At 50.6% G+C, this 24954-nt stretch overlaps 1 protein-coding gene across 1 annotated transcript in view; it reads right to left on the bottom strand.

Moving 5' to 3' along the window:
• The window catches only part of cttnbp2 (cortactin binding protein 2), a 45635-nt gene that overhangs the window by 3399 nt on the left and 17282 nt on the right, over positions 1–24954 (bottom strand). Inside the window, exons 3-20 of the mRNA XM_031565251.2 lie at positions 20271–20495; positions 14944–16477; positions 12062–12268; positions 11471–11570; positions 10791–10941; positions 10017–10235; positions 9632–9749; positions 8965–9225; positions 5635–5730; positions 4835–4914; positions 3825–3911; positions 3511–3610; positions 2910–3065; positions 2411–2592; positions 2105–2283; positions 1797–2005; positions 1104–1286; positions 718–769 (exon numbers count right to left, since the gene is read on the bottom strand). Of these exons, the coding sequence (XP_031421111.1) occupies positions 718–769; positions 1104–1286; positions 1797–2005; positions 2105–2283; positions 2411–2592; positions 2910–3065; positions 3511–3610; positions 3825–3911; positions 4835–4914; positions 5635–5730; positions 8965–9225; positions 9632–9749; positions 10017–10235; positions 10791–10941; positions 11471–11570; positions 12062–12268; positions 14944–16477; positions 20271–20495 (4139 nt within the window). The remainder of the gene's footprint in view (positions 1–717; positions 770–1103; positions 1287–1796; positions 2006–2104; positions 2284–2410; positions 2593–2909; positions 3066–3510; positions 3611–3824; positions 3912–4834; positions 4915–5634; positions 5731–8964; positions 9226–9631; positions 9750–10016; positions 10236–10790; positions 10942–11470; positions 11571–12061; positions 12269–14943; positions 16478–20270; positions 20496–24954) is intronic.

Here is a 24954-nt window from a genome sequence, read left to right as displayed (position 1 = left end):
AGAGAGAGAGAGAGAGAGAGAGAGAGAGAGAGAGAGAGACAAGAGAGACAAGAGAGACAAGAGAGACAAGGGGACAAACACATCAGAAAACACACACAGGCACTCATTGCTATCCTTGGACATGTAGTCACTCACACAACCCTTGCTGCATAGCAGTGGAGCTAAACTGAGCCTACAGCTCCCTCTGCTGGCCAAAGCTCAGCACTACCAGGATTTCCCTTTTCAAAACTGGTAATGTAGCAAAATTCAAAGCTGAAATATTGCAAATTGAACTTTTTTTGAATTTGTTAACTATGCACGCATTTATCACATATACTCTGCTCAACACAGCTCAACACGGGAACACACACCACCACAGTGCCTTAAATGTCTGTTGCTACATTAACTAATCAGTTCTAACAAACAGTTCTGAATGTGTGTAACATGTTTTATTTTTGTATGCTTCAATATTATTATTTCTACATGCTTGGACGCATTCAATTTAATCTACTGAAGGGTTTCAAGTGAAAACAAAGACAGATAGTATTATGTCTAAACTGATGTGAAGTAACTCCTTTGTGCTTATTTGATATGCACTATATCATGACACGATGATGCATAATGGACCACTTATCAATAAAGATCAAACATTGCAGAAAAAATGCGTTGTGCTGCATGCATATTGTGAAAATATGGCTTGATTTACGGAAACAGCATGAAGGGAACATGAAGACTGACCTGGGAGAGCTGATGTGAGACATCAGGTGGACCTCCGAGTTGGACAGAGACCCTTCAGGAAGAGGACAGAAGGGCTTCAACTTCACAACTCAAGAAAAGACAAAGGACAGTGTCCACATACCCGCATCCGACATGCGGTGAATATGTAATCATTTATACTAAGACCGAAGGCCAACCCAGTCAGTTCAAAGTAAGCAAGTTAGTAACTCTGATTCTCCTGAACTGGAGTTTCACACTGCTGATAAACAAAGCTAAGTTTGCATGTCAGCCGTCGGGAGATGAGGTCATGTTTCATGTTTGCTAGAATTCTGTACCAGAGTTCTCTTAAACCTTTTATGAAACTTTCCAGAAACATTTGTCAAGAGCCATTAAAAGTGCCCCGTCACCTTCCCGTAGAGAGCCGCTGGTGCTCCACCCAGTGCTGGGGCTTCCCTTCTTGCGCGGGCTGGTGTTGGCCCGTCTCCAGGGCCCACTGTCCCTCCCCTTCCTCCCGCCTTTCTTACAGGAGATGCCGATTGCGGACAACGGGAAGGTCCCTCCTTGGAATTCTGACAGGTGCCTGTCGATCTCTGTAACGACACAAATACAGCAGCAATGACATAGATGTTACACAGCGTGTCCATCAGCCAGGCAAAACGCATTCTGAGCTACTGGTTTCCCCATGCTCCATGTATTTGCCAACAAAAGGCAGTAGAATAAATGAACACGGGCTACAGACATGCACAGAAGCATATATGTCTGCAACTGATCTATCAACACACTGGTAGCTTAAAAATAGGCTCTCTACTGGCCATCAAAACAGTAGAATGAATTTGACGACATAAGGTATATTCAAATGGGTATTTTTTTGGGGGGGGGGGGAAACAGACCAATTGTCCAAAGCACTATATAGCTCAACACACCATCAATAGCTTAACTTTGGATCTCTGAGTTCTCTGTCTCCTCAGATGTACCCTCAGAGATAAGCCATGAACAGGAACACATTCTCCGGAGAGCTTTAAGTGGTTAAGGGCCATAGTCTGAGAGTATAGATATAGTTGATTGAGACCCAGCGAGTGAGTAAGGGATGCTGGTGTTACCTGGAGGGGGCAGTGGGCAGCTCTGCAGGACGGCTTTGTTAAGGAGGATGCTGAGGGCAGCTCTCAACACTGCCCTCTGGCCCGGGCTCAGACTCTTGCTGTTGCTAGGAGACCGGCGCTGGGCCGGAGCCCTCTTGGCTGTAACCCTGGAGACGACAGCATCCTCCACACGAGGGACCACCACCGCATTCCACAGACGAGCCAGCCATCTGGATTAGTGCACACACAAACGTATTTTTGAAAAACCTCCAAAATGGCATAATGAATAAACTACACACTTGGCCCCATGCATATCATTCACGACCTACTTCACAATGGCCAGTGTCTGATCCGGTACCACAGGACAGGACAGGAAGATGCGGGGGCCCAGGAGGGCCTCTGGGGTGCCCAGGCGAGACAGGCAGGTGTTGAGCTGGTGCCAGACTGAGCACACCCAGGACAGAGACCTGTGCAGAGGATCTTCCGGTACCCAAGGCTGGCCTTGTGTCTATAGAGAGATGGAGGGATGGAGGTCTAATATACCGGCGATACATATGCTTAAGATGTGAGAATGTCGCCCTCTGGTGGTCAAGGCATGTGCTTGCCATATCCTTGTTCTAAATGGCGGCGCTCACCTTGTGGAGGAGTTTGCGGCGCAGGTGGCGTCCCAGAAGGCCGTGCAGCGGCTCGGAGTCCCAGCGCAGCTGCACCCAGCGGAAGTGCTGCTGTAGATGCAGCTCCGCCCCCTGTAACCGGGGCTTTGCCAGCGAGCCAATGAGGAAGGCGCCCTCCTGGAAGTAGTACAGCCCGTCCTGACCTATTAAAGAACAGAGTACAGAGGTGAGTGCACTAGTAAGAAACTAATAGACAGTAGGACCATGGCCTGAGAGATTAGTAGAAAGGCAAAAAAGACATCTCTGGCAACTGAACTGAGTAGAGCGCAAATTTTATTGTTTAATATTTTAATGTTGCTATATTTTCAGGGCTGAGCACAACTGCACTGCTCATTGCCTCTGTTAGTTCTGCGAGTCAGAGGAAGCAAACGCTGGAAGTAAAACTACAAGAATAACTACGCCTGCGAAACCCATCACTGGGCTCTGAACTAAGCCGAAGTGAGCTGGCGAGTTCTCTGACCGTGCTGTGGGGAGAGGGAGCAGACGGAGCCGCGGTTCTCCAGCGCCTCGCACAGATCCCCCAGCAGCTCGCACAGAGAGGACGCCCTCTCCAGGCCCTCCAGCAGCACCACCACACGGCAACCCACGCACGCCTCGCGCGCCGGCACCAGGAAACCTGCACCGCCAACAGCAGAGAGAGAGAGAGAGAGAGAGAGGGGGAGAGAGAGAGAGAGGGGGGGGGGGAGAGAGAGAGAGAGAGAGAGAGAGAGAGAGAGAGAGAGAGAGGGGGGGGGGAGAGAGAGAGAGAGAGAGGGGAAGAGAGAGAGAGAGGGGGGAGAGAGAGAGAGAGAGGGGGGGGGAGAGAGAGAGAGAGGGGGGGGGAGAGAGAGAGAGAGAGGGGAAGAGAGAGAGAGATTACTCCTCTTAAACAACATAATGGAATCTGTATGAACTGCAGAATCTGCCCCATTTGGAGTGATAGAGGCAGTCATGTTTGGATGTAACGATGTACATGTTAAGGCACGGCAGGATAAAGAGTTCCGCTGAATAAGGACGTTTGGTGGACAGTGCAGAATTTATAGGGTGTGAATTTCCAACTGACAGACAGGTAAAGGCTTTACCGCAGTTGATGAAAGTCTCCAGCAGCTGGGTCTTAGACAGGCTCTCATCCACCTCCACCCTCACCACGTCACAGTCCAGCCCCACAGCCTCCTGTCTGCACTGGAGTCAACACACACACACACATGAACATTGAACCATAGACCAACACACACACACACACACACACACACACACACACACACACACACACACACACACACACACACACACACACACACACACACACACACACACACACACACACACACACACACACACACACACACACACACACACACACACACACACACACAGATCTATCTTATTACCTTACCTTGATACAGTGAGAGATCTGAGTGGCGATGTACTCCTGGCAGCTTCCCTCCAGCCCGTGGAATATAACATTACGGTACTGTTCCACCTGAAACCTCACACACATGAGAACGTTACGCTACTGATATTAAAGGGTTAGATGAAATATATATCTGCAGAGTTTCATTTTCTATCTTATGTTATGCATTTTATGTATTTAATTAATTTGTTCTCATCTTTATGCACTCTATCACTGTTTTTATGCTAATTTTAATAATTCATTATTATCATAAAACATTTTTTTGCACTATATCCTAGGTTTTATGTTTATTTGATGTCTATTTTGTATGTGGATCACTGTGCATGTGATTTCTTTGTGCACGTAATGTATTCGCTGTTAAGCACTTTGAGCTGTATTCTTTTTTCTCATTTGAAACGGCTGATGAAGACGTTTCCACATGAGGAGCTGCCTCATGTTAACTTGGATGTGCTTTACTAAATCCTACAGAGTAAAAAAGTAAATAAATTGAATTTATATTAGAATAGAACTTAAAATTATACATCAGCGACATCCAGTTACAAAGTCTACCTACAGTGGAGTTCCAAGTAATGGTCACGAATGGGCAAATGGTTGATTATAGCAGTGCTGTTTTCCTCTCAAAGTTTAAGCTTCAAATCTAGAAACAGCAAACAACCTTTGGAATAGTAAGAGTGTTAAATAGTGTTTTGTTTTTTTGTTACGTATTTTTGCCACTTGAATGTGTTTCTGACTTTCTGACTCACAAGCCTTTATTGTACTCAATTGACGTTGGCCTGGCCACATAACACTGTTGTGTACATCAAGGAGTAATTCAGAACTTCACATCGAGCAAGTGCTGGCGCTAGCCCAAGGGCTTGTTTACGTGGTTTCAGGAACAACACCTCCTCCTCTCCCTCCATCTTTAAGCCTCCCCATCACCCCCTCCCCTTCCCCTCCCTCCTCCTCCTCCTCCTCCTCTCCTCTCCTGTCATCTCCACGGTGACTCAGCATACCAGGCGGGTGTAGTTCTGCAGCAGCTGGAGGGGCATGAGCGAGTGGAAGGCCATTTCATCCAGCGCCGACTCTGACAGGCCTGCCACACACACACACACACACACACACACACACACACACACACACACACACACACACACAATCACGATTAGAGCCAGCATGAAGTGCGAGGCACAAAAAAAAGAGGGATGATGACAAGAAAGAAAAAGTGTCAAGTGAGAATCTATCGGAGAAGCCGCCTACGCTACTCTAGGAGGGGATGTGCGAGAGCGTGTGCGATTTTTGTGCGTGTGTCTGCGAGCACAGCCTGTCTCCTTGTCATAGACATCAACATCAGAGGCCTTCTTTAATCTCCAATCTGAGACCACTGCAGACAGACTGCGTCTGGGAAGCGGAGACAAGGGACGTGACCTGACAGCCGGTGACGTCATCGCACCGCCTCACGTGTCTCTGACCAACAGCGCAGGACTAAATCCCCTCAGCTCCACTCAAAGCTGACTGTTTTACCGGCTCTCTCTCTCTCTCTCTGACAGCTCCAGCCGCTCTGTTTAACAGTGATCCAGGGAGCTGCTGTGTAAAGAGATGAAATTGGTAAACAAGGTCTAATCCGACCCAAACACACAGTGGGAACGTTCTCGGTGACATTGGAGGCGTGAGAGTCTGAATAGCCAGGTAATCTGAAGATGTGAGGAGTCCTAAGGGAAACAGGTGAGGAGGGGGGAGGAAAAGGGAGAGGAGAGGAGGAGGAGGAGGAGGAGGAGGAGGAGGAGGAGGAGGAGAAGAAGAGAGGTGAGCTTACCTCTGAGGCGGATGGTGAGGCGTTGGCTGAGGCGCTTGCGGATCAGGTCCCACGGAGACTGGGCCAACTCTTCCCCCGGAAACCAAATAGTGTCTCCTGAAACACCCAGAGGGACACGCCACTTCAGTTAACCAGTTCACATATGTGCACAGACAAACACGCACGCGCACGCGCACACACACTCACAACTTGATACACCTGTTATATGTGTGTGTGTGTGTGTGTGTGTGTGTGTGTGTGTGTGTCTGTGTCTGTGTCTGGGAGGGGTTGAGGTTGAGGCTGCCTTATGGAAATGGGATCCTCAGAAACGAAGAGCTCAGCTTTCATGTGTGAGTGTATATTCAGCAAGAGAAGGGCCAGAAGCCCATATCTGTGTTTCTCTAATTCCCTCTCCCCTCTCCCCTCTCCCCTCTCTCCTCTCTCCTCTCTCCTCTCCCCTCTCCCCTCTCTCCTCTCTCCTCTCTCCTCTCCCCTCTCCCCTCTCTCCTCTCTCCTCTCTCCTCTCTCCTCTCTCCTCATCCATAATGCATTCCTGCACCCCGCTGCTCCTTCTTCATCTTCCCCATCACTCCCAATCCTATCATGTCAGAAAAAAAGGGAAACACCTCAAAAAGATTTCAAATGATTTAACCTTGACTGCAGAGGCAGAGGGGCTCCCCTTGTCTGCTTTTCAGAGGGAGAGAGAAGCCACCTGCAGTTTGGGGTTTGCATTCCCCTAATGGTCCCCGAGACCACAAACACACAACACGCAACGAGGCAAACTCTCAAGAACGCTCGCTCGCTGGAGCAGAGAACACTGCATGAGAGGAAGTTAAAGTGGGCGGAGAGAGGGTTGCTAAGGGGAGCAGAGGGGCGGAGAGAAACGATTCAAATGTGGTGCCAAAAAAAAAGGGGGGGGGGGGGTGTGTTGACTGGGGTGACATGCAGGGGAACACACTGAAAGGGGGGGGTTAAACTGGGTCTGTTTGGATATTACAAAGAGGAGGAGAGAGGGAAAGAGGGAAAGAGAGAGAAGAGTAGAGAGGGTGAGAGAAAGAGAAAGAGAGAGAGAGAGGAAGATAAAGGGAGAGGGAGAGAGAGGAGGACAGAGAGGGAAAAAGAGGACAGAGAGGGAAAAAGAGGAGAGAGCGGGAGGGAGAGAGAGAGAGGGACAGAGAGATTGAGAGAGAGAGAGGGACAGAGAGAGAGAGAGAGAGAGAGAGAGAGAGAGAGAGAGAAGGAGAGCGAGAAAGGGAGAGGTGGGAAGCGGGCTGGTGGCAGACTTTATTTTCCAGCGTGGCTGAGGGCATGATATCCCTGTGGCCGGGCCAAGCTCAATTAGGCTGCTGTCCCACTGAGCACCTCCCCACGCCTGGCCAGTGACAGGGTTGGACAAAACCCCGGGCCCCGAGCCACACCAAGTGCCTGTGTCTAATGTGGCTTGTGTGTGTGTATGTGTGTACGTGTGTGAATGCATGTGTGTGTGCTACTGTGTGTGTGCTACTGTGTGTGTGTGTGTGTGTGTGTGTGTGTGTGTGTGTATGTGTGTGTATGTGTGTGTGTGTGTGTGTGTGTACGTGTGCTACTGTGTGTGTGTGTGTGTGTGTGTGTGTGTGTGTGTGTTGTGTGTGTGTGTGTGTGTGTGTGTGTGTGTGTTTTTAAAAGAAAAGCCAATGGGAAGTTGAATGGACAAGCACAGGGGTTCAGTGTGTAGTCAGACTGGCCAGATCTACGTAAGTGACCTCTGCAGAAGAACAGACACTGAACTAAAGTGAACCTCACATTTTCGATCAATAGAGGTCTCTGATGCAGTGACGGAGGACCCATTAGCCAATCCTGCTCCAGCCTAGAACATGAAGGCAGACTGTTCTGGAGATTCAGAGTTGAAAATGTGCACAACTGGTCCAGTCAACCCCCCCATATCACACACCATCTACAGTAATGCCATCTTCACTGAGGAGATCCTGAATCTTAAAATACCAGGCTCTGATTACTGCCACTGAGATGCAAATGTCAGCTGATGTTGTCCCAGTTTTTGGCAGCTAAGGTCACGTTCACAGACGGGCGGTATGTGGACTTACTATAAGAAGCGTGTTTATTTGGAAGAGACGACGTTTTCTTTCACCCTTGAATGGTGAACCCCTTAATGGACTGTTGAACTGCTTACATTTGCTGGACTATTCATAAAATTGGATTCCTGGTGAAATCTGACTGGTATTGTGGAATCAATCAAAGTATATCAAATGTGTGAGAGAGATAAAGAGGGAGCGGGTTTGTGTTGGTGTCAGATAGTCATATATACCTTTTGCTGACAGTGTTTGCCTACTTGTAGAATGTGTACGTGTGTGTGTGTGTGTGTGTGTGTGTGTTTGTGTGTGTGTGTACGTGTGTGTGTGTGTGTGTGTGTGTGTGTGTGTGTGTTTGTGTGTGTGTGTACGTGTGTGTGTGTGCGTGTGTGTGTGTGTGTGTGTGTGTGTTTGTGTGTGTGTGTACGTGTGTGTGTGTGTGTGTTTGTGTGTGTGTGTGTGTGTGTGTGTGTGTGTGTGTGTGGTTGCTTCACCGTTCAGGCCAGTTTCTAGTTCTTAAGTGCTGACCTGCCGCCACCACATACTGTAGCTCCTTGGCACTGGAGTCATTCATACTTTTCAACCATGAATCATATAAACATGCAGGTCAAGTTCAGGCTCATCTCTCTCCCTAACTCTCTCTCTTCCCGATCTCTCTCTCTCTTCCCCATCTCTCTCTCTTCCCGATCTCTCTCTCTCTCTTCACCATCTCTCTCTCTTTCTCTCTCGCCCTCTCCCTAACTCTCTCTGTTGCTGGTTGAAAACGCTGACACGGGGGGAAATGAGAGCTTCGCTGTGGCCACTGGCCGTCAGGGAAGCAGCAGCTGGGCTGTCCCAAAATAGGTAGCGACGTCTGTGCTGCTGTGAATACAAGTGTGTGTGTGTGTGTGTGTGTGTCTGTGTCTGTGCATGTTGTTTGCAGGATCGTTTACCACTCACAGCCCTCAAGCTCTGGGAGAATTGCTTTTTTCCGGTCCGCCTCAACCACTTATGGTTTTTCTTACGGTTCAAGATAATTATGACAACTTGTGAGGTAAGGACTGTGTTGTTTACAAGAAAATGACATCGTATACGTGTCTTTCTTTACAATAAATATGTATAGTTTACAATAATATAAAACTGTTTTTAATGGGTATCCCATGAACTCTGGAGTTCACACAGCGTGTTACATGTGTTTTGTTCACAGCTGGGCCCATTCTGAGGTTATGTAGAGCTATGAAGAGCTATGTAGAGTTATGAGCAGGATTCTTTGTCATTTCAATAAGGTGGTGGGTGAGCCCCTTACCGATGGTCACTGAGGCCATGCTGTCAGGTGAAAGGCCTAGTGGAGCGTCCGTCACAGCCGGGCCCTCCCAGTGGTCCCACCCCTTGCACAGCAGCTGGAGGTGATTGGTCAGCAGGTCATTCAGACTTTGGCCCAGCTCGTCCCAGCGCGTGTGACGCTGGACCGTTACCATGCCGACAACAGGGCCGTCCTCCAGCAGGTCCAGGGGGCAGAGGCGCTCACTGAGGCCCGTGTGCACCTGCACGGCGACCCGGTACGAGTCTGGCCAGGTCAGAAAGAGGGCAAAGGGTCAGAAGATGAGTGTAGAACAGAGTGCTAGATGTGACGTGACACGACACTACCTCCGAGTTTAGGTAGGAGTCAGAGAACTGTAATGCCACACTCGGTGGTGGTTCTAGTTCAGGATTTTTGGGGAGAAAAATAAGGTCGGCCCATGGCACTGACACGCTACCTATTAGGGAGATTGATGTTGGAGTCGAGTCTGAGCACCACACAATGGTGTGTCAGACAGAGGAAGAATATTCTAGAAAGTGGAACACTGCAGGGGGGGCTGATATGGCAGGACATCGGATAAACAAGCAAAATACACACACACACACACACACACACACACACACACACACACACACACACACACACACACACACACACACACACACAGACTCACAAAGATTCTCCAGAAGGTCCTTGCAGTCGTCTGTGGCCACATCATGGATGGTGCGGTTGCATTTGTCCCTCGTCTCGATGTCCTGTTGACTGTGGGCACACAATACTCCCAGGCAATCCTGTCCCAAAACAGTCGCACAAGCACCACTCTTAAGTATGCAGAAGTAGGCTGTATCTATGCCTCAGTGACAGAGGCCTCACGTGCTTATGTGCTAACTTTGTTATGCTGTCTTCTGAATTTGTGACTATGCATACTGTATTTCTTGATAGATACGTTTTGCTATTAGGGGTTAGCGAGTTCATTTGTTTGTGTGTGTGTGTGTGTGTGTGTGTGTGTGTGTGTGTGTGTGTGTGTGTGTGGGTGTGTGTGTGCGTGACCTCCTCACCTTGAAGCCCCTGGCAGCGGCGATATGGGCGGCGGTCCAGCCGTCTCTGTTGGGCTGATTGAGGAGTGTGGCGAGCGGGTGGGGGTGGGGGTGAGGGTGGGGGTGGGTGGTGGTTTGGGGGTCGTCCCGTCTCTGCTTGGGCCCTGGGTGGCACAGGAGCAGCTGAAGCGTGCCCACGTGTCCCGAGCTGACCGCTGCATGCAGGGCCGTGCAGCTGTCCTGTGGGCCGCACCGCGCAATTAGCACACACATAACAACAAGCACAAGCACAAACACAGATGCACACACACACACAGACAAAAGACAAAGACAGACACAGACACACATAGATAAACACAGACACGCCGAAAAAACACAAGCACAAATATACAATAAAGAACTGTGTATAGCACACATGTATATACACACACACAAATACACCCTGACAACATAAACAGATACAACTTTTCAGACAAATGACTTTGATAAGGCACTGAAATGCACACAAACAATCCAATGCATGACACTCTAGCCTGAGAAATCAAACGCCATTCCAGGACTCCAAGGAGCTATCAAGCACTGCTAAAATAGAGGGCATAATTATACTGCGAGCGTAGCCCAATAACACTCTGGCAACACAACAGCTTCGTTGAGAGGCTCGCTGCCACAGTTGCCATGGTAACAGACCACTTCATTATCCCGGGGTGGGGTGATGACAAGGTCACGGGGGCCAAACTCAAACTTCGAAACGGCACATGGGGACTTTATTGCGCAGTGGAACGTGACGGTGCTTACGTTGGTGGTGTGTGTGTGATCAGCGCCCGCGTCCAGCAGGATTCTCACACACTCCACGCTCCCGTTCACACTCGCCAGGTAGAGAGGGGTCTCCCCCGCCACCCCCGCATGGTCAACGTCAGTTGTGTAGCGCGCCAGCACCTCTACGCACCTACAGATAGACGCACACACACAAATACAAACGCACATTCAAACTGGTTAGTTTCTCTTTTAGTATCAGTTTAAATCCATCATTTGTGCCACAGGACATAGACACAGGCTGTTTGCAACATCAGCGTACAGTAATTATGTCTTCAGTAACAGCTTGAAAAGAACTCTAAGGTCCTGATGACCTGAGGCTTTCAGTGGTGAGCAAAGCACATCATCCTGAAGACAACCTCTGAATCAGCAGTCATTAAGCACATCATCCTGAAGACAACCTCTGAACCAGCAGTCATTAAGCACATGATCCTGAAGACAACATCTGAACCAGCAGTCATTTGTAGCAGCAGCATCAGTATCAAGTTTTACAGAATGATAAAACAACTATGACACCCAAGGGGACCTAAGTAATTGAACCCATCAGACATCCCACAGAGAGGAGAGTAAAAGACGCAGAGACTTGGAGGATGAGGACGTGTGTGTGTGTGTGTGTGTGTGTGTGTGTGTGGTGTGTGTGTGTGTGTGTGTGTTGCACCCACTCGTGATGGCCGTGCGCAGCAGCGGTGTGTAAAGACAGGAATCCGTTTTCATCTGGAGCGTTGGCAGACGCCCCTGAGCTCAGCAGCAGCGTAACGCAGTCTGAGGGGAGAGCAGCGCAGCACACAGGACAGTCACACACACACACACACACACACACACACACACACACACACACACACACACACACACACACAGGACAGTCACACACACACACACACACCACACACACACACACACACACACACACACACACACACACACACACACACACAGAGAGAGCTCAGGCATTTCATCACACTAATAAATCAATACACTCAACAGTAATGAGCATCTCACTCTAGGAATGATCCTCCTGATGCACATTTCATTCCCATTTTAATGAATGGATGGAGCTACCGTGCTTCAGTTTCGCTTGCGTAAATAACATTTACATATAGATATACTTATAGATTATGACTCTAAATATAAATAATGAAGAATGATGTATCGAGCACTTGATAGGAATCATTTGTGCTAATCATAGTTAAGATCAGAAAATGTGTTCTCCAGCGTGTGTGTGTGTGTGTATGTGTGTATGTGTGTACGTGTACCTGTGTGTCCATTTCGAGCAGCAGAGAATAAGGCAGAGTTTCGGTCTTGTTGGAGGTGACGCATGTCCGTCATTGGATCTCGGTTAAGCAGCATTGACAATAAAGTGACATTTCCCTGGGAAGCAGCTTGGAGGAGGAGGGTGGGCCCGTCGTCCAGGGGGACGGGGTCACCGCAGGTTAGCGGGGGGACTATGGAGGGACACCAGCCTGAGAGTTAAAGTCACGGTTAAAGACGGTTATCGTGGGGGGGGTCAGTGCTGTGCGTGCCGTGCCAAAATGTGTTCTCTTTGCCATGACTACCCAGAAACATACACTGCTCTATTGCAATGGATGTACACTATTCCAGCGGTTTCTACGAGATTTCATAGGGCTTTTGGCAGAACTGGCAGAAATAAGGATTTAGATAAATAAGAAGTATACTCTCCTTTAACACATACTTAAGATAGTGGGTGGTCTCTAATGCTCCATAGACCCATGTATTATCTACAGAGCGTCACAAGAGAGAACATCTTTTGACACAAACAAACACAAAACAAATTGCCAGTTGGTAACTGACGAGCACCTGTGACACACATGTTCTACTCAAACGCCTCAGACACTCACATTCTCAACTCACATACCAGGCGTGGCTATTACATAATGAGACGAATGCCGGGAGTCAACTGTAATGAAGAAAACTCGTCACCAATGACGGTCTCATTATTTAATAGACACACCTTGTACACCTTTGGTCGTATAACTGCGCAAGGCCCACAGGCTTATGTGCCAGGCCTGAGGATGTGAGGCTATGGCACAGGGGCTATGGCACAGGGGCTATGGCACAGGGGCTATGGCCCGGGGCCAGGGAGGCAGGTGAGATGGGAAGTGGGGCACAGGTGCTCTGTTCAAAATCAAAGTCAAAGCACCGGTCAATCAGTCCCACTGTCAGGTACAAACCTGAAGTTAGCGACATATTAACTATTCATTCAGATCAGTGCAAATGTCAAAATGAATACACGCTTGCATATCAGTCAGGGTTAGAGCAAAAAAGAACTCTTGATTATTGAAAGTCTAGATGATTTCAATGGCAAATTGCGAAAATAACTTTGAATGCATCACAAGTGATTGACAGGAAGCTGAAACCAGTGGAAATGAGATCAAAGGAGTTTGAAATGAGTTGAGTGCAGGGATGACTGATGAGTCCAAACTGTTCTGGGCTGCTCTATGTTGGAACGCTATCCATGTCATCGAAATTCATTTTTAAAGCTGTTGGTGTCCTTGAGAGTTGGTCTGATTTGATCTCTGTTAGTAGAGTGGTGGGGTTAGCCTTAGTGGACTAGCTGTGAGCTGGTGAGCGAGACAGAGAGAGAGGAAGCTCACGAGTGCTTTTAGGGCACCGAGATTTAAACGCATCGAGCTGACAGCAGAGAGAGCAAAGGACCCTCAGAATGCAGCTTTCACCGAAAGACTGGAAAAACGAGAGGGGAGGGAAAAGGAGGAGGAGGAGGAGGAGGAGGAGGAGGAGGAGGAGGAGGAGGAAGAAGAGGAGAAGCCTCGTTTTAGCTTTTTGTTTTTAAACACATTTAGCTGTGACAGATAGGGTGACATCTTGACTGCACATGGAGGTCTCTAGGTGCATTAGTGAAAGTGACATCCTATATCTGGAGTCTGGAGGAATACTTGGCACTCAGTGACTGTCTGAGGAGCCACACAGGTGATTCTGTTCCTGTCAAAGACGAGGGAGAAACCTAGATATGAATTCAGGGCAGATTTTCCACAGGCTTTAAGACTAGAGTTTGGGCGTGGGGAAGACAAACAGCAGGATGTGTCACGAGTCGTGGCGTGGGTGGTGTTATTTTTTGACACACTGTGTCCTCCATAAGATCTTGGCCCTCTGTGTGAGAAAGTGAACGTCCTTGGAAATGAATTCTAATTTCACTGCATCTCAAGGGAGTTGCCACCGCTGCACATAACAGAAGGGGAAAGCCAGACTTTTTTTTTGTGTTGTTGTCAGGGAGTGCCCCAAGCAAGGAGCGGACAGTTTTCGGTAAGTCGTCAAAGCTGACCAAAACACATCCAGGCAGTCATACACATGCAAAAGACACACACACAGCCCCACCTCACAAACACCAAACAAAGGGAAACCACCACACAGCAGAGAAAAACCTCCAAACACAATGACTTCCACGGTGACTGTTTGGTTGTCACCGTGGGCAGGCATCAACTCACGGGTCTCGGGTGCTGCTGGAAAGTGGAGGGGTTTGTGCCGGGACACAGACAATGGAGGCACGATGGAGTGTAGGGTTAGGGTGTGGGCAGTCAGACCCACAGTGGGAATGTGTTAGTGTAGGAGATGGGAGGATGGGGGTGTGAGGAGAAGAGGGAGATAAAGATTGGAGGGGCGGGGGGGTAGAGGACGGCATGCAACAGGACCATGGCAGGGTGGAAGGAGGAAAGGGAGAGAGCAGCCTCTGGCATCAGCTTCAGAGCGGAAAAGGGTTATTATGTCAGTCAGACCCAGGAGAACATCAACCCTATCCATTAGTTTCAGGACTTCCGCTTGAGGTGGCCAACTAAGCACTATGGATTTGGGCTAAGCTACAACTTCCTATGTACTGGCTGTAGGATGACTTGACTTGATGTTACTGCCTTTCCTTTCCCCAACACACTGCTGCCTAAGTGTTGATGGGTAGAACTACTGGAGTGGATGAGAACCTGACCCAATGACCCAACTGGATGACTGGCTAACTGGACACTGGGGACCATGGGCTTTCTGTTCCTCTCAGCACGTCATCCTTCCTGCTTCTTTGCAGCTGTCTGTCTAACCTGACCAGGGGTGAGTGGAGAGAGCGAGACTGGAGCAGAGAGAGGAGAGGCGGGGGGAGAGCAGAGTCGCCTTTTACCTGATGCTGTTGCCAGGGGGCTGCCCGGGTCACGGGGGCTACGGGGTGGAGCACTAGCAGGGATTATGGAGGGGCTACGAACAATGGCAGCGGAGGTGGAGGAGGAGGAGGAGGAGGAGGAGGTGGTGGTGGAGGTGATGTTGATGGTGGCAGGGGGACACTCTCCGGAACATGCGGATGCCGGCCAGCCCGTGCAAGGCGCACCCACCTGAGAAGCCGTCAGGGCTGGCACCGCGCCCCCCAGCTCCAGGGCTGGCTTGGGCGGCAGCTGTGGCGTGGGGGCGCCCGGCTTGCCCGGCAGCACGCCCCCCACCAGGCCGCCGCCTGGCGACCGACTACTGCTGCCGTCGGCGACCACCTTGATGGGCGGGTGCGGAGGGGACGGTGTCTGCGAGAGGCCCGGCTTTTTGGGCGGGATGGGCGGCGGGTTGCCGCGGTCGATGCGTGCCGCCGTGGGCGCCTTGATTCCGATCTGTGGGTGGCCCAGGCGGCCGGGGAACGGGCCCCCTTCCGAGGCGGAGTGGGGCAGACTGGGGCGCAGGCCTCCCCCACCGGGGCCCCCGCCCCCGCTGCCACCACCCGCCGGAGGGCTGGTGAAACGCGACAGCACCTGGGTGACAGTGTGGCGCGCCTGCTGCTTAGCGGCAAAGTTGTCCCGGTTGTTGGGCGAGAGGTCGCGAGAGGGCGGGCTCTGGTTGGCTGAGCCGTTTTGGTCCTGTTCGGAGGGAGAGGCCTGGAACTTGAAGCGGGCGGCCTGGACGCGGGGGCTGACACCGGTGGGCGGAGTGGGAGTCGCAGGGGCAGTCACAGCTGTTGGGCCAGGCGAGTGGCCCTCACCGCCATTCTCTGCCTGTGAGCCCCCGGCGTGCAGCAGCCCCCGGCCAATGCTGGGCGTCTTGGGCAAGCTCATGCCGGCGTAGTTGGCGGCAGGGGAGGGTTTGGCGGGGATGCTGAGTGGCGGGCCCTTCCTGTGGGGCTCCGGTGGCTCCGGCATGGGGTCCGTCTGGGAGGAGGTCGTCCGGCAGCTGGCGGGATCCGTGCCTACCCCCACGGATGAGGTGGCCACCTTCGCTTTAAGCTGCACGAGAGTAGCTGGGACAGGTGTGGCGGCAGCTGGAGTTGCGGGCGGTGCTCCGGTCCTCAGCAGCTCCAGCTGCCGGCGGAGGCTCTCGCTCTCGGAGCGCAGGTCGGCGCTGCGCGTCTCCTCGCGGCCCAGCCTCTGCCGCAGCTGCTCGCGCTCCGTGTCGAACTCGGATAGGTGCTTCTCCATCTCGGCCTCCATCTGCTGGCTGCGGCGGCGCTCGGAGGCCAGCTGGTCCTCCAGGCGGCCCTGGACACGGCCCTCCTCCTCCAGCCGCGCGGTCAGCTCCTCGCCCCGGTGGCCCTCCTCGGCGGCGCGCGACGCCAGTTGCTTGCACTCGCGCACTAGCAGCATCACCACCTGCTTGTTCTTCTCCCGCTCGTCCTTCAGCTGCGCCGACAGCTTCCGCTGCTCCTGCTCCAGGCCCTGCAGCTGCAGCTTCTCCAGCTCCAGCTGCACACACACACACACACAAAGGTGCACACACACACACAAACACACACACACAGGTGCACACATACAAGTGCACACATACATACACATGCACACACACATACAAGCACACACATACAGGCACACACACATACAGGCACACACACACATACAGGCACACACACATAAAAGCACACACACATATACACACACACACACACACATACACACACACACACACACACACACACACACACGCACACACACACACACACACACATACACACACACACACACACACAGACCATACAGACATGTATTCACACACACACACACACACACACACACACACACACACACACACACACATATACACACACAAACATAAGATAGATTAATGTACAGCATGTCACAGAGGACCTTTTAAAAAAACATTACTGGCATTAAGGTCTATGGTGCTGACAGACTGTCTAAAGTACATGCTACACACTCCCACCTGCTGCACACATCCAGCACGCAGACATGCTACACACACCCATCTGCTAAACACGTTAGCCCAACTCCACATCTGAGACTGATGCATTAGTCTCCCGCTCACTCCCACTCACTATATGAATTTAAGACTCAAGAAGTGTTCAGTAATGTGTAAATCAATACGCAGCTCTCTGGCCCCCTTTAATTCATACGCTATCCGTCTCCCTCTTTTGGTTGATGCACCTGTTCAAATGGACTGCCATAGATCAGATCCTCCAAATGGCCACGGATAGATAACAAATGGTGGTACTTAGGGTCTTAATGCGGTCTTATCCTGGGTCTAAATGATGACGTTCAAATTGAAAAGAGAAACAGATCTCCCTGTCAAAAGGTTTCAGTAGGCTGAAGAGTAAGTAATGTCTAAATGGCAGGTCAGGAGCCTACTCCCCTTACTTTCATTTCAAGCTTGCTGAGAGGGTGTTACTCCAGTTTGAGTACTGAAAGCTAGCCCTGCGTGGAGCTATGCTAGTGAAGTTTAGGAAAACCAGGTGCCAAATGTTGCTAAGAAACAGTTGCAAGGGCACAAACACACATAAACACACAGAAAAAGATGGCCTCTTATGTTTCATATGCACGATTCAATTACGTTGACTTGTCAGCCATGAGGTACTATATGCATCTGTGTCTTGTTGCTATTGTTAGCTCTAGCATTGGCAGCCAGGCGGAAGCCCAAGCTGAGCTTTCTGTGTGACTCCCTGCCGGAGCGCCTCTGCAACAATGATGCGCACTTCCGTTCTATTCTTAAACACACACAAACATAAAAGCTCATTAACGATTATCCTCCGAGTCGAGAAGTGAGGGGGATAGCCTCCATGAACCGCACTGCTCTTATAAAAAGCATTTCTCATTCCAGCCAGTGAAATCTCTTTCCCTTTATTGGGACATGGCAGAGATGTCCGAACCAGGCTGATCCCAGGCCAGCGGCCACTAAGAATACGCTGCTGCCATGCCATCTGTCTTTGGAACAACGACAGACCAGACAGCTGAGGTAAGGTAAGCGAAAGGCAAATGAATAGAAGAAAAATGAACGAGACAGAGAAAATGATAGGCTCAAAGGAGGAGAGGATGAAAGAAAGAGAGGGAAAAAATAGACTTCTGTTCTTCAGCAGTGGAGTGGCAGCATCGAGCTGACGGCTCCCGGCTTTTCTCTGCTCGTATCCACGGTGATTCATCTATAATCCATGGCGCTAGAGAAATTAGTTATGCCCGTGAGGTGCATCCAGCCTCGGCTCAGAGAGAGCCAACGGCGTCTGCTTACGAGTCAGTGGCGGCTTGCCGGCCAGCCTTCAGCCTTATGAGGGCCTGGTGAATATTTGAACACTTTTTTTTGAAAATGTGTCTGTTAACTGGGCCGTATCCAATTCTCTCGCCAGAAGCAGCTCGGATTGGCCTACATACACAATAACCAAACTCGGAAAGAAAGCCATAACGTATAGTTTGAAGAACACTCTGCATTCGCAGACATCAGCAGAGCTGCCCTGCTGGACATTCCTCACGTACAGACAAGAGCTCGGACGAGTAGGTACGTCACCATAACAACCACACACTAGGTGGGGGTGGGTGGTGGTGGTGTTGGGGGGGGGGGGGGGGGTTCTATTCTGAGAACAGGAAGGATTTCAGTCGTCTCATGCCTGCGACAGGACCGCGGAGACTGACAGTGACAAAAGGGGAGGGAGGCGTGGATGAGCTGCTCCCACGCCACACAAAAGAGCGTGACGCTCAAAGCGCCGGGCGCGAGAACAGATACCGCCTGGATGACGCACTGTAACATCTCAGAAGAGAGATGGATGTTGGATCACACAGGACGAGGAGGAGTGAAGGATGGCTGAACACATAACCCGATACATCACATGACAGCTCCATCCCCCATCAATCACTAACAATACTAAAAGGCCCCATGGGACCTTATTATAGTTGTATTGTTCTATTCATATTTATGGTTTCTTATTATAGCTTCTTGATGAATTACTGTAGTATATTTGGAGTTGTATGTGCTGAGCCATTTTCATGTCTGTGAAGCGCTCCCAGCAGAGGTGAGGTGAGGTGGTGGGCCAGAGATAGGCAGTGGGAGGGTGTTTAGTGGACAATCTCCCATGGCTCAAGTTAATGGGGTCACTCTGCTGACAGGGCAGTATGGGGGGGCTCAGGGTCGCATGGCAACCGGCGAGGTCAGTCAGCTAATTTTTCTGCCAGAGCACGGCTGTGACACGTGGGGGGGAGGGGGGGGGGTTAGTTCACAGAGCTGGCGGTTCACTTTTGGGGTTCAATGAGGTGGACCACTGGCGCAGGGAGATGCAGTCGTATCTCTGCGTCGCTATCTGTCTGCCTGTCTGTGTCTGTCTGTCTGTCTGTCTGTCTGTCTGTCTGTCTGCTACAGGTGTCCATGTGGCAGGGCCTGAAGAGGAACGTGCAGCGGTGGGGTCACTCGAGGCAGGGCTTGGCAGAGGGGCTGCTGGGATACGTGTGAGAAACACTAGGTGGGCCGCTGGTGTTTCTGGGAGGAAGGGCAGCAGGTGCGGGGCGGTTTGAAGCAATGTGGGCTGCACATTGGATTTCACAAGCTGGCAGCCTTCCTCCGCCCCCCCCGCCCCCTCCTCCTGCTCACTCCATCTCCCATAGCCACAGGCTCAGAGTCACACCCTGGTGATGTGGTTTGTGTGTGAGGCTCAGAGTCACACCCTGGTGATGTGGTTTGCACACAACCCAAAAATGTACAAGCTGCGGCTTAAATCTGGTTTGAGGAAGTTGGGCAATCTGAAAGATGGCAGCCTGGCCTCTACCTATTTTACACACACACACGCACACACACACACACACACACACACACACACACACACACACACACACACACACACACACACACACACACGCCCTCCATGCACAGAGAACACTGAACTAACTACTTTTGACTAAAAAACAACGGGGCAAATCAAACACAAAAGCCAGAGGCCACATCTGGCTGTGGAGTCGCTCTCTAATCCCAATGATCCAGCTGAGAGGATGGGACACACACCCCCCAAGGCTCATAGCCACTGTTATACACATCCAGCCCCAAGTCACAAACATCCTGATGCGTGTTCCCTCTATTGTACATACTGGGAACACTAGAGGAATATCGCTCAAACACATTCACACACAGAACTTATCCCTACGTAGGCACAGCCACACACATGCATATACTGTATACACACACACACACTCACACATTAAGATACCTCTCGAGCATACATACACCTATATAAGCGGTCATGAACACACGCACACACACACACATCCCTACCCTTTTCTGGCGGTTCTCGGCGGCGGCGAGCTGTGCGCTCATTCTCTCCTGCATCTTGCGGCAGTGGGCCATGACGGCGTCCAGGATGGCCATGGGGTTGGTGCTGACGGGCCGCCGCTCCTTGTCGCCCGCACCGCCCTCGAAGTCCCGCTGCAGCGCCAGGAACGGGTCGGTCAGACTGAAGTGGCCGTAGCGCTCCTGGAGAAACACCTCTTTCCTACGGGCCTGCAGACAGACAGACAGACAGACAGACAGACAGACAGACAGACAGACAGACAGACAGACAGAGAGAGAGAGACGGTCATTACTCCTTTATTAAACTGCTCACACTTTCACATCAGTGAACCATTAAAACACATAAAACATTCGTCTTCTGGGCCGGAACCCTTAGAACCCTTAGAACCCATATCACCGCAACAGTACTAGCCCCTCTGCGTAACAGCTTATAAACATTAAGAGCCAGAAAGATAGGTGGACAGAAAGACAGGTGGACAGACGGAGAGAGGCCTAGAAGGACCAGCGAAGAGAAGGGAGTAGAGGAATAGAGTGAGTGAGTGAGTGGAAGCACGAGAGACACTCACAGAAAGAGACGGAGATAGACAGCGCGGAACAGTGAGAGAGACAGGCGAGAGAGAGAAGGAACATTATTAAAGGGAACAAAGGAAAACTCTGTCACAGATCCACTCAATCAAGGGGGCGCGCGCGCGCCTGCGTGTGCCCACACCCAGAGCAGGTTAGCGCTCAGCCGGAGAGAATCTATTACTGGGATAGAAGCCTCCGCTCGGCTGTGTGTCCAGGGCCAGCTGGCCTGCCCAGCGGGTCGTGGGAAAAGAGACGCCTCTCCGCCTCTCCTCCACCCACCGGTGCTGTCCACGGACTGTCCAGGCTTCCATCCCACCCCCCCCACCCTCACCCCCACCCTCACCTCTCTCTGGAGCTCTACCTGATTCCATTACATTAGACATCTCCACCAGACTCCACCAGTGCATATCGTACGCCACCCCCAGGGGCGAGGATTTCAGCGCTATAATCAAAGAACGGCGTAATGGAAGACGCTGAGTGTGCAGTGTGTTGTGTTTCCACTGATTAGACTGACAAACACAGTAAAAACCATGAAAGTGCAAGCTTACTGGAAACAGGGAGGTGGTGGTGGTGTGGGGGTGGGGGGGGGGGGGGGTGCTCAGACCTTACAGGTCATTTAGAGAACCAGAACTGTAATATGAATGCTTACAGAGAGAGCTGGCTGGCGCGTAGCGGGATGACAAGGCAATAAATCAGCCCAGAATCACTGACTCAGGTCTCTTTGTCTGATATGAGTTCTGATTAAAATGGTTCTCCATTAGGACTCAGGCCCCTTAACAGTAAATCTGCACTCTCTCGACACGAACAGGCCCGAAGAACAGACTTCATGCTCAGGCCACGTTGAGCTGCGCACGCTGTGCATGCCTCGCAGGTCCAGAGCTTACTCTGAGAGACTGCCCATATTTAGTGAAGATGGTGGTCTTTCGACTGAACACGGAGGAGGGAAAACGAGAGGAAAGAAAGCTATTAGACTCCTGCCGTCTTCCTTTCCCCTTTTCTCCCCCACAGAGAGAGAGAGAGAGGGAGAAATAGAGCGAGAGAGAGAGAGAGAGAGAGAAAGAGAGAGAGAGATAGAGAGAGGGAAGGAGGGGGACAGAGAGAGAGAGAGAAGGAAGGAGAGAGAGAGGGAGAAAGAGAGAGAGAGAAGGGAGGGGGACAGAGAGAGAGAGAGAGAGAGAGAGAGAGAAGGAAGGAGAGATGAAGAGACACTTTTCTCCTGGGATGGTTGCTTCACCAAAGAAGGAAAAGATCAATGCTCCGAAGCACACACAGAGCTGCTGCTGCTGTAAACTGTCTGGATGGCGGACGGGCCTCCGTTTGCGAAGGCTAAACATCACAAGCACTGCTGTTACTTTGACCAATGACTGCTGAGGCCCCAGTGTAAACAAAGAGCTGAGGAATGGGTGATAGATAGAGAGAGAGGAGAGAGAGAGAGAGAGAGAGAGAGAGAGAGAGAGAGAGAGAGTGAGAGAGGAATAAGAAATGGACGAGAGAAAGAGATACAGAGGTAACAGAGTGAACGAGAGAAATGATAGTGACGCATGCCTCTTCCAAAAGCAGAGGCTTTGTAGAAATCACAGGCATCTGGTGCTTTCCACAGGGCTTTGGCAAATCCCCTTCTAATCACCACAGCTCATACAGCTACCAGCCCCTCTCCACACCCACCCCCCCACACACAAAGACTTTCGCCAGCCACCGCAGGGGGTGAGGTACCACGCACAGCCAGGGAGGCGGGGGCGGGATGGGGTGCACACTCGCTGTTATCATCTGTTTACGGGGTGGCAGGGGACACAAAGCTTCTGGTTGGCACAGGCCAGGGCACCAGTGCCCTCTATTACACCACTCAAGAATAAGCCTTCTAGAGCTGGCTGTGCCATGTCACCCACACCTAACCTGGCTCACATGCAAGAAACACACACACACTCACACACACACTCACTCACTCACTCACACACTCACACACACACACACACACACACACACTCACACTCTCACACACACACACACACACACACACACACACACACACACACACACTCACTCACTCACTCACTCACTCACTCACTCACTCACTCACTCACTCACTCACTCACACACTCTCACACACACACACACACACACACACACACACACACACACACACACACACACACTTCTCATTCCCCACTTCCACTTTCCAATGATGGTCCATGCAGCTATCTTACAGATCATCCCCCTCTTTCACACTGGAAGCCTAACATAACATATGGCAGCATATCACATTGACAGGAAGAAGGAATTTAGCATTAGAACACTTTTTTTCCAACATCAGAGATTTCTAAAAATACCCTCGATATCCTTTGAGTAAAAAACACACCATCTGCCCCCTGGTTTCCGGTTGTCGTCTGATATACTAAAGCCCGATCCCAGTTGAGCATACTACACAGCCTTCCATTTATTCAATTCAATTCCATTCCATTTTTATTTATATAGTGCCAAAGCAATACAATTGTCTCAAGGTGCTTGAGGCGCTTTATGTCTTCAATGTAACAGCATCATAACACTACACTTCTCAACAACAGAGAGACAAAGTCGCATAGCCTTTGGGGTTCATGATCTGATTCTAAGGTCACGGTACAACAACAAGGAAGTGACTGGCCAGTCAGTTTGCCATGGGAGGTCATGGGAAATCTGCATCAGTTGACCAAATGCCCAGGAGCAGACGTGAGTCAGCCTGCCCTCCAATGTCAGCGGCGAGCTCTGCAGGCCTCATCGATTCTGTCACAGGGCTCAGTGAACCGCCACGTCAGGCCTGACAAACAGCTGTCACTGAGGGAAAAAAACACAACTCTACTCTGGAAGAAATGGACCCGCAGAGCTGTGTCCGTGGCTGTCAACCCATCCCCAGAGGTTAACACTAGCACCTCCAAACATTTCACGCCCCAAGTTTATCACTCAGGGAGGAAGAGAGTAGCACCAGCCGCATAAAGATGTGTAATTTAAAAATAAAAATTATAGAAATTGCAACTCGTGTAGCATTGTCAAAATGTTTCATGAAAGTAATTCTGACTTCTATGTAATTTAACACATAGAAAGCCTAGCCTGGTGAATATTCTCCTTTATTGCACCCACCCTTTCTCTCTCTGTCTTATGGCTACAGCTCTTTGAATCACACGGTTATTTTTTTTGAATGGAGGTAGATGGACAAAGCGACCCTTCTTTCTAACCTCGACCGCTACTGGAGAGTCGAAGTGATGATGGCAAACATCGAAGCGAAGTGGCACACAAACTGGGCAGCTTCCCCCTGAGTTGCTACCCTCTCCTGTGTCACTGTGCAACTCAATAGCAGAAATGACACCGCCACCCGACTCACCTCTCCAACCCCCCACCACCACCCCCCTTCAGATGCTGACATGCCAACGGTGTGGCTTTGGCTTCTGCCCGGCGAGCTCTAGCCTCTAAGGTTTCAGCCTGGCTGTGAGTCACTGGTGCTGAGGTTTGTTTTGTTGGGACCAGTCTGGCAAGCGGTGCCTGGTGGGCGAGGCGGGCAGAGGCTCCTGGGAGGGCCGTGCCAGGGGGGGGCGTCAAGGGGGGTGGGGGCACAACCCACAGGTGTGGTTTATTTACCACCACTTAAGCACGGGCCCTGGTATTCTTAGCATTAACCTTTATAGGCATGCACTGGCACTGGGTGAGAGGCCCCCAGGCTGCCTGCCAGCGCAGAGACAGCCAGAGAGAGGGGCAAACACTGACAGCCAGGGAGGGAGGGAGAGAAAGAGAAAATGAAGAGAAAGGAAAAGAGAAAGAGAGAGAAAGAGGGTGGAGGGAGAGATGGAGAAGGGAGGAATGCAATGGACAAACACAAAAGGAGAAAAAAAAACAGCTCACAGATATATAGACCAAGACAGAAAGAGAAAGAGAAAGAAAGAGTGAGAAGGTCAAAAAGAAAATACAATTCCACGAGATATGCTTATGCCAACTTCAGATGAAAATAAACTTCCACATGATTTATTTAGAGACCCATTAATCCCATATTTATGAATTTATGAATTTTACATATCTGACCATGTGTCAATCCTAGCCTCATGCATAAATGATTGCGCTATAGAGTGGATTGCTATAA

Source organism: Clupea harengus, chromosome 3, assembly GCF_900700415.2.
Source record: "Clupea harengus chromosome 3, Ch_v2.0.2, whole genome shotgun sequence".
NCBI lineage: Eukaryota > Metazoa > Chordata > Actinopteri > Clupeiformes > Clupeidae > Clupea > Clupea harengus.
The sequence above is the reverse complement of the archived record's forward strand: the minus strand, read 5'-3'. Positions and strand labels throughout refer to the sequence as shown.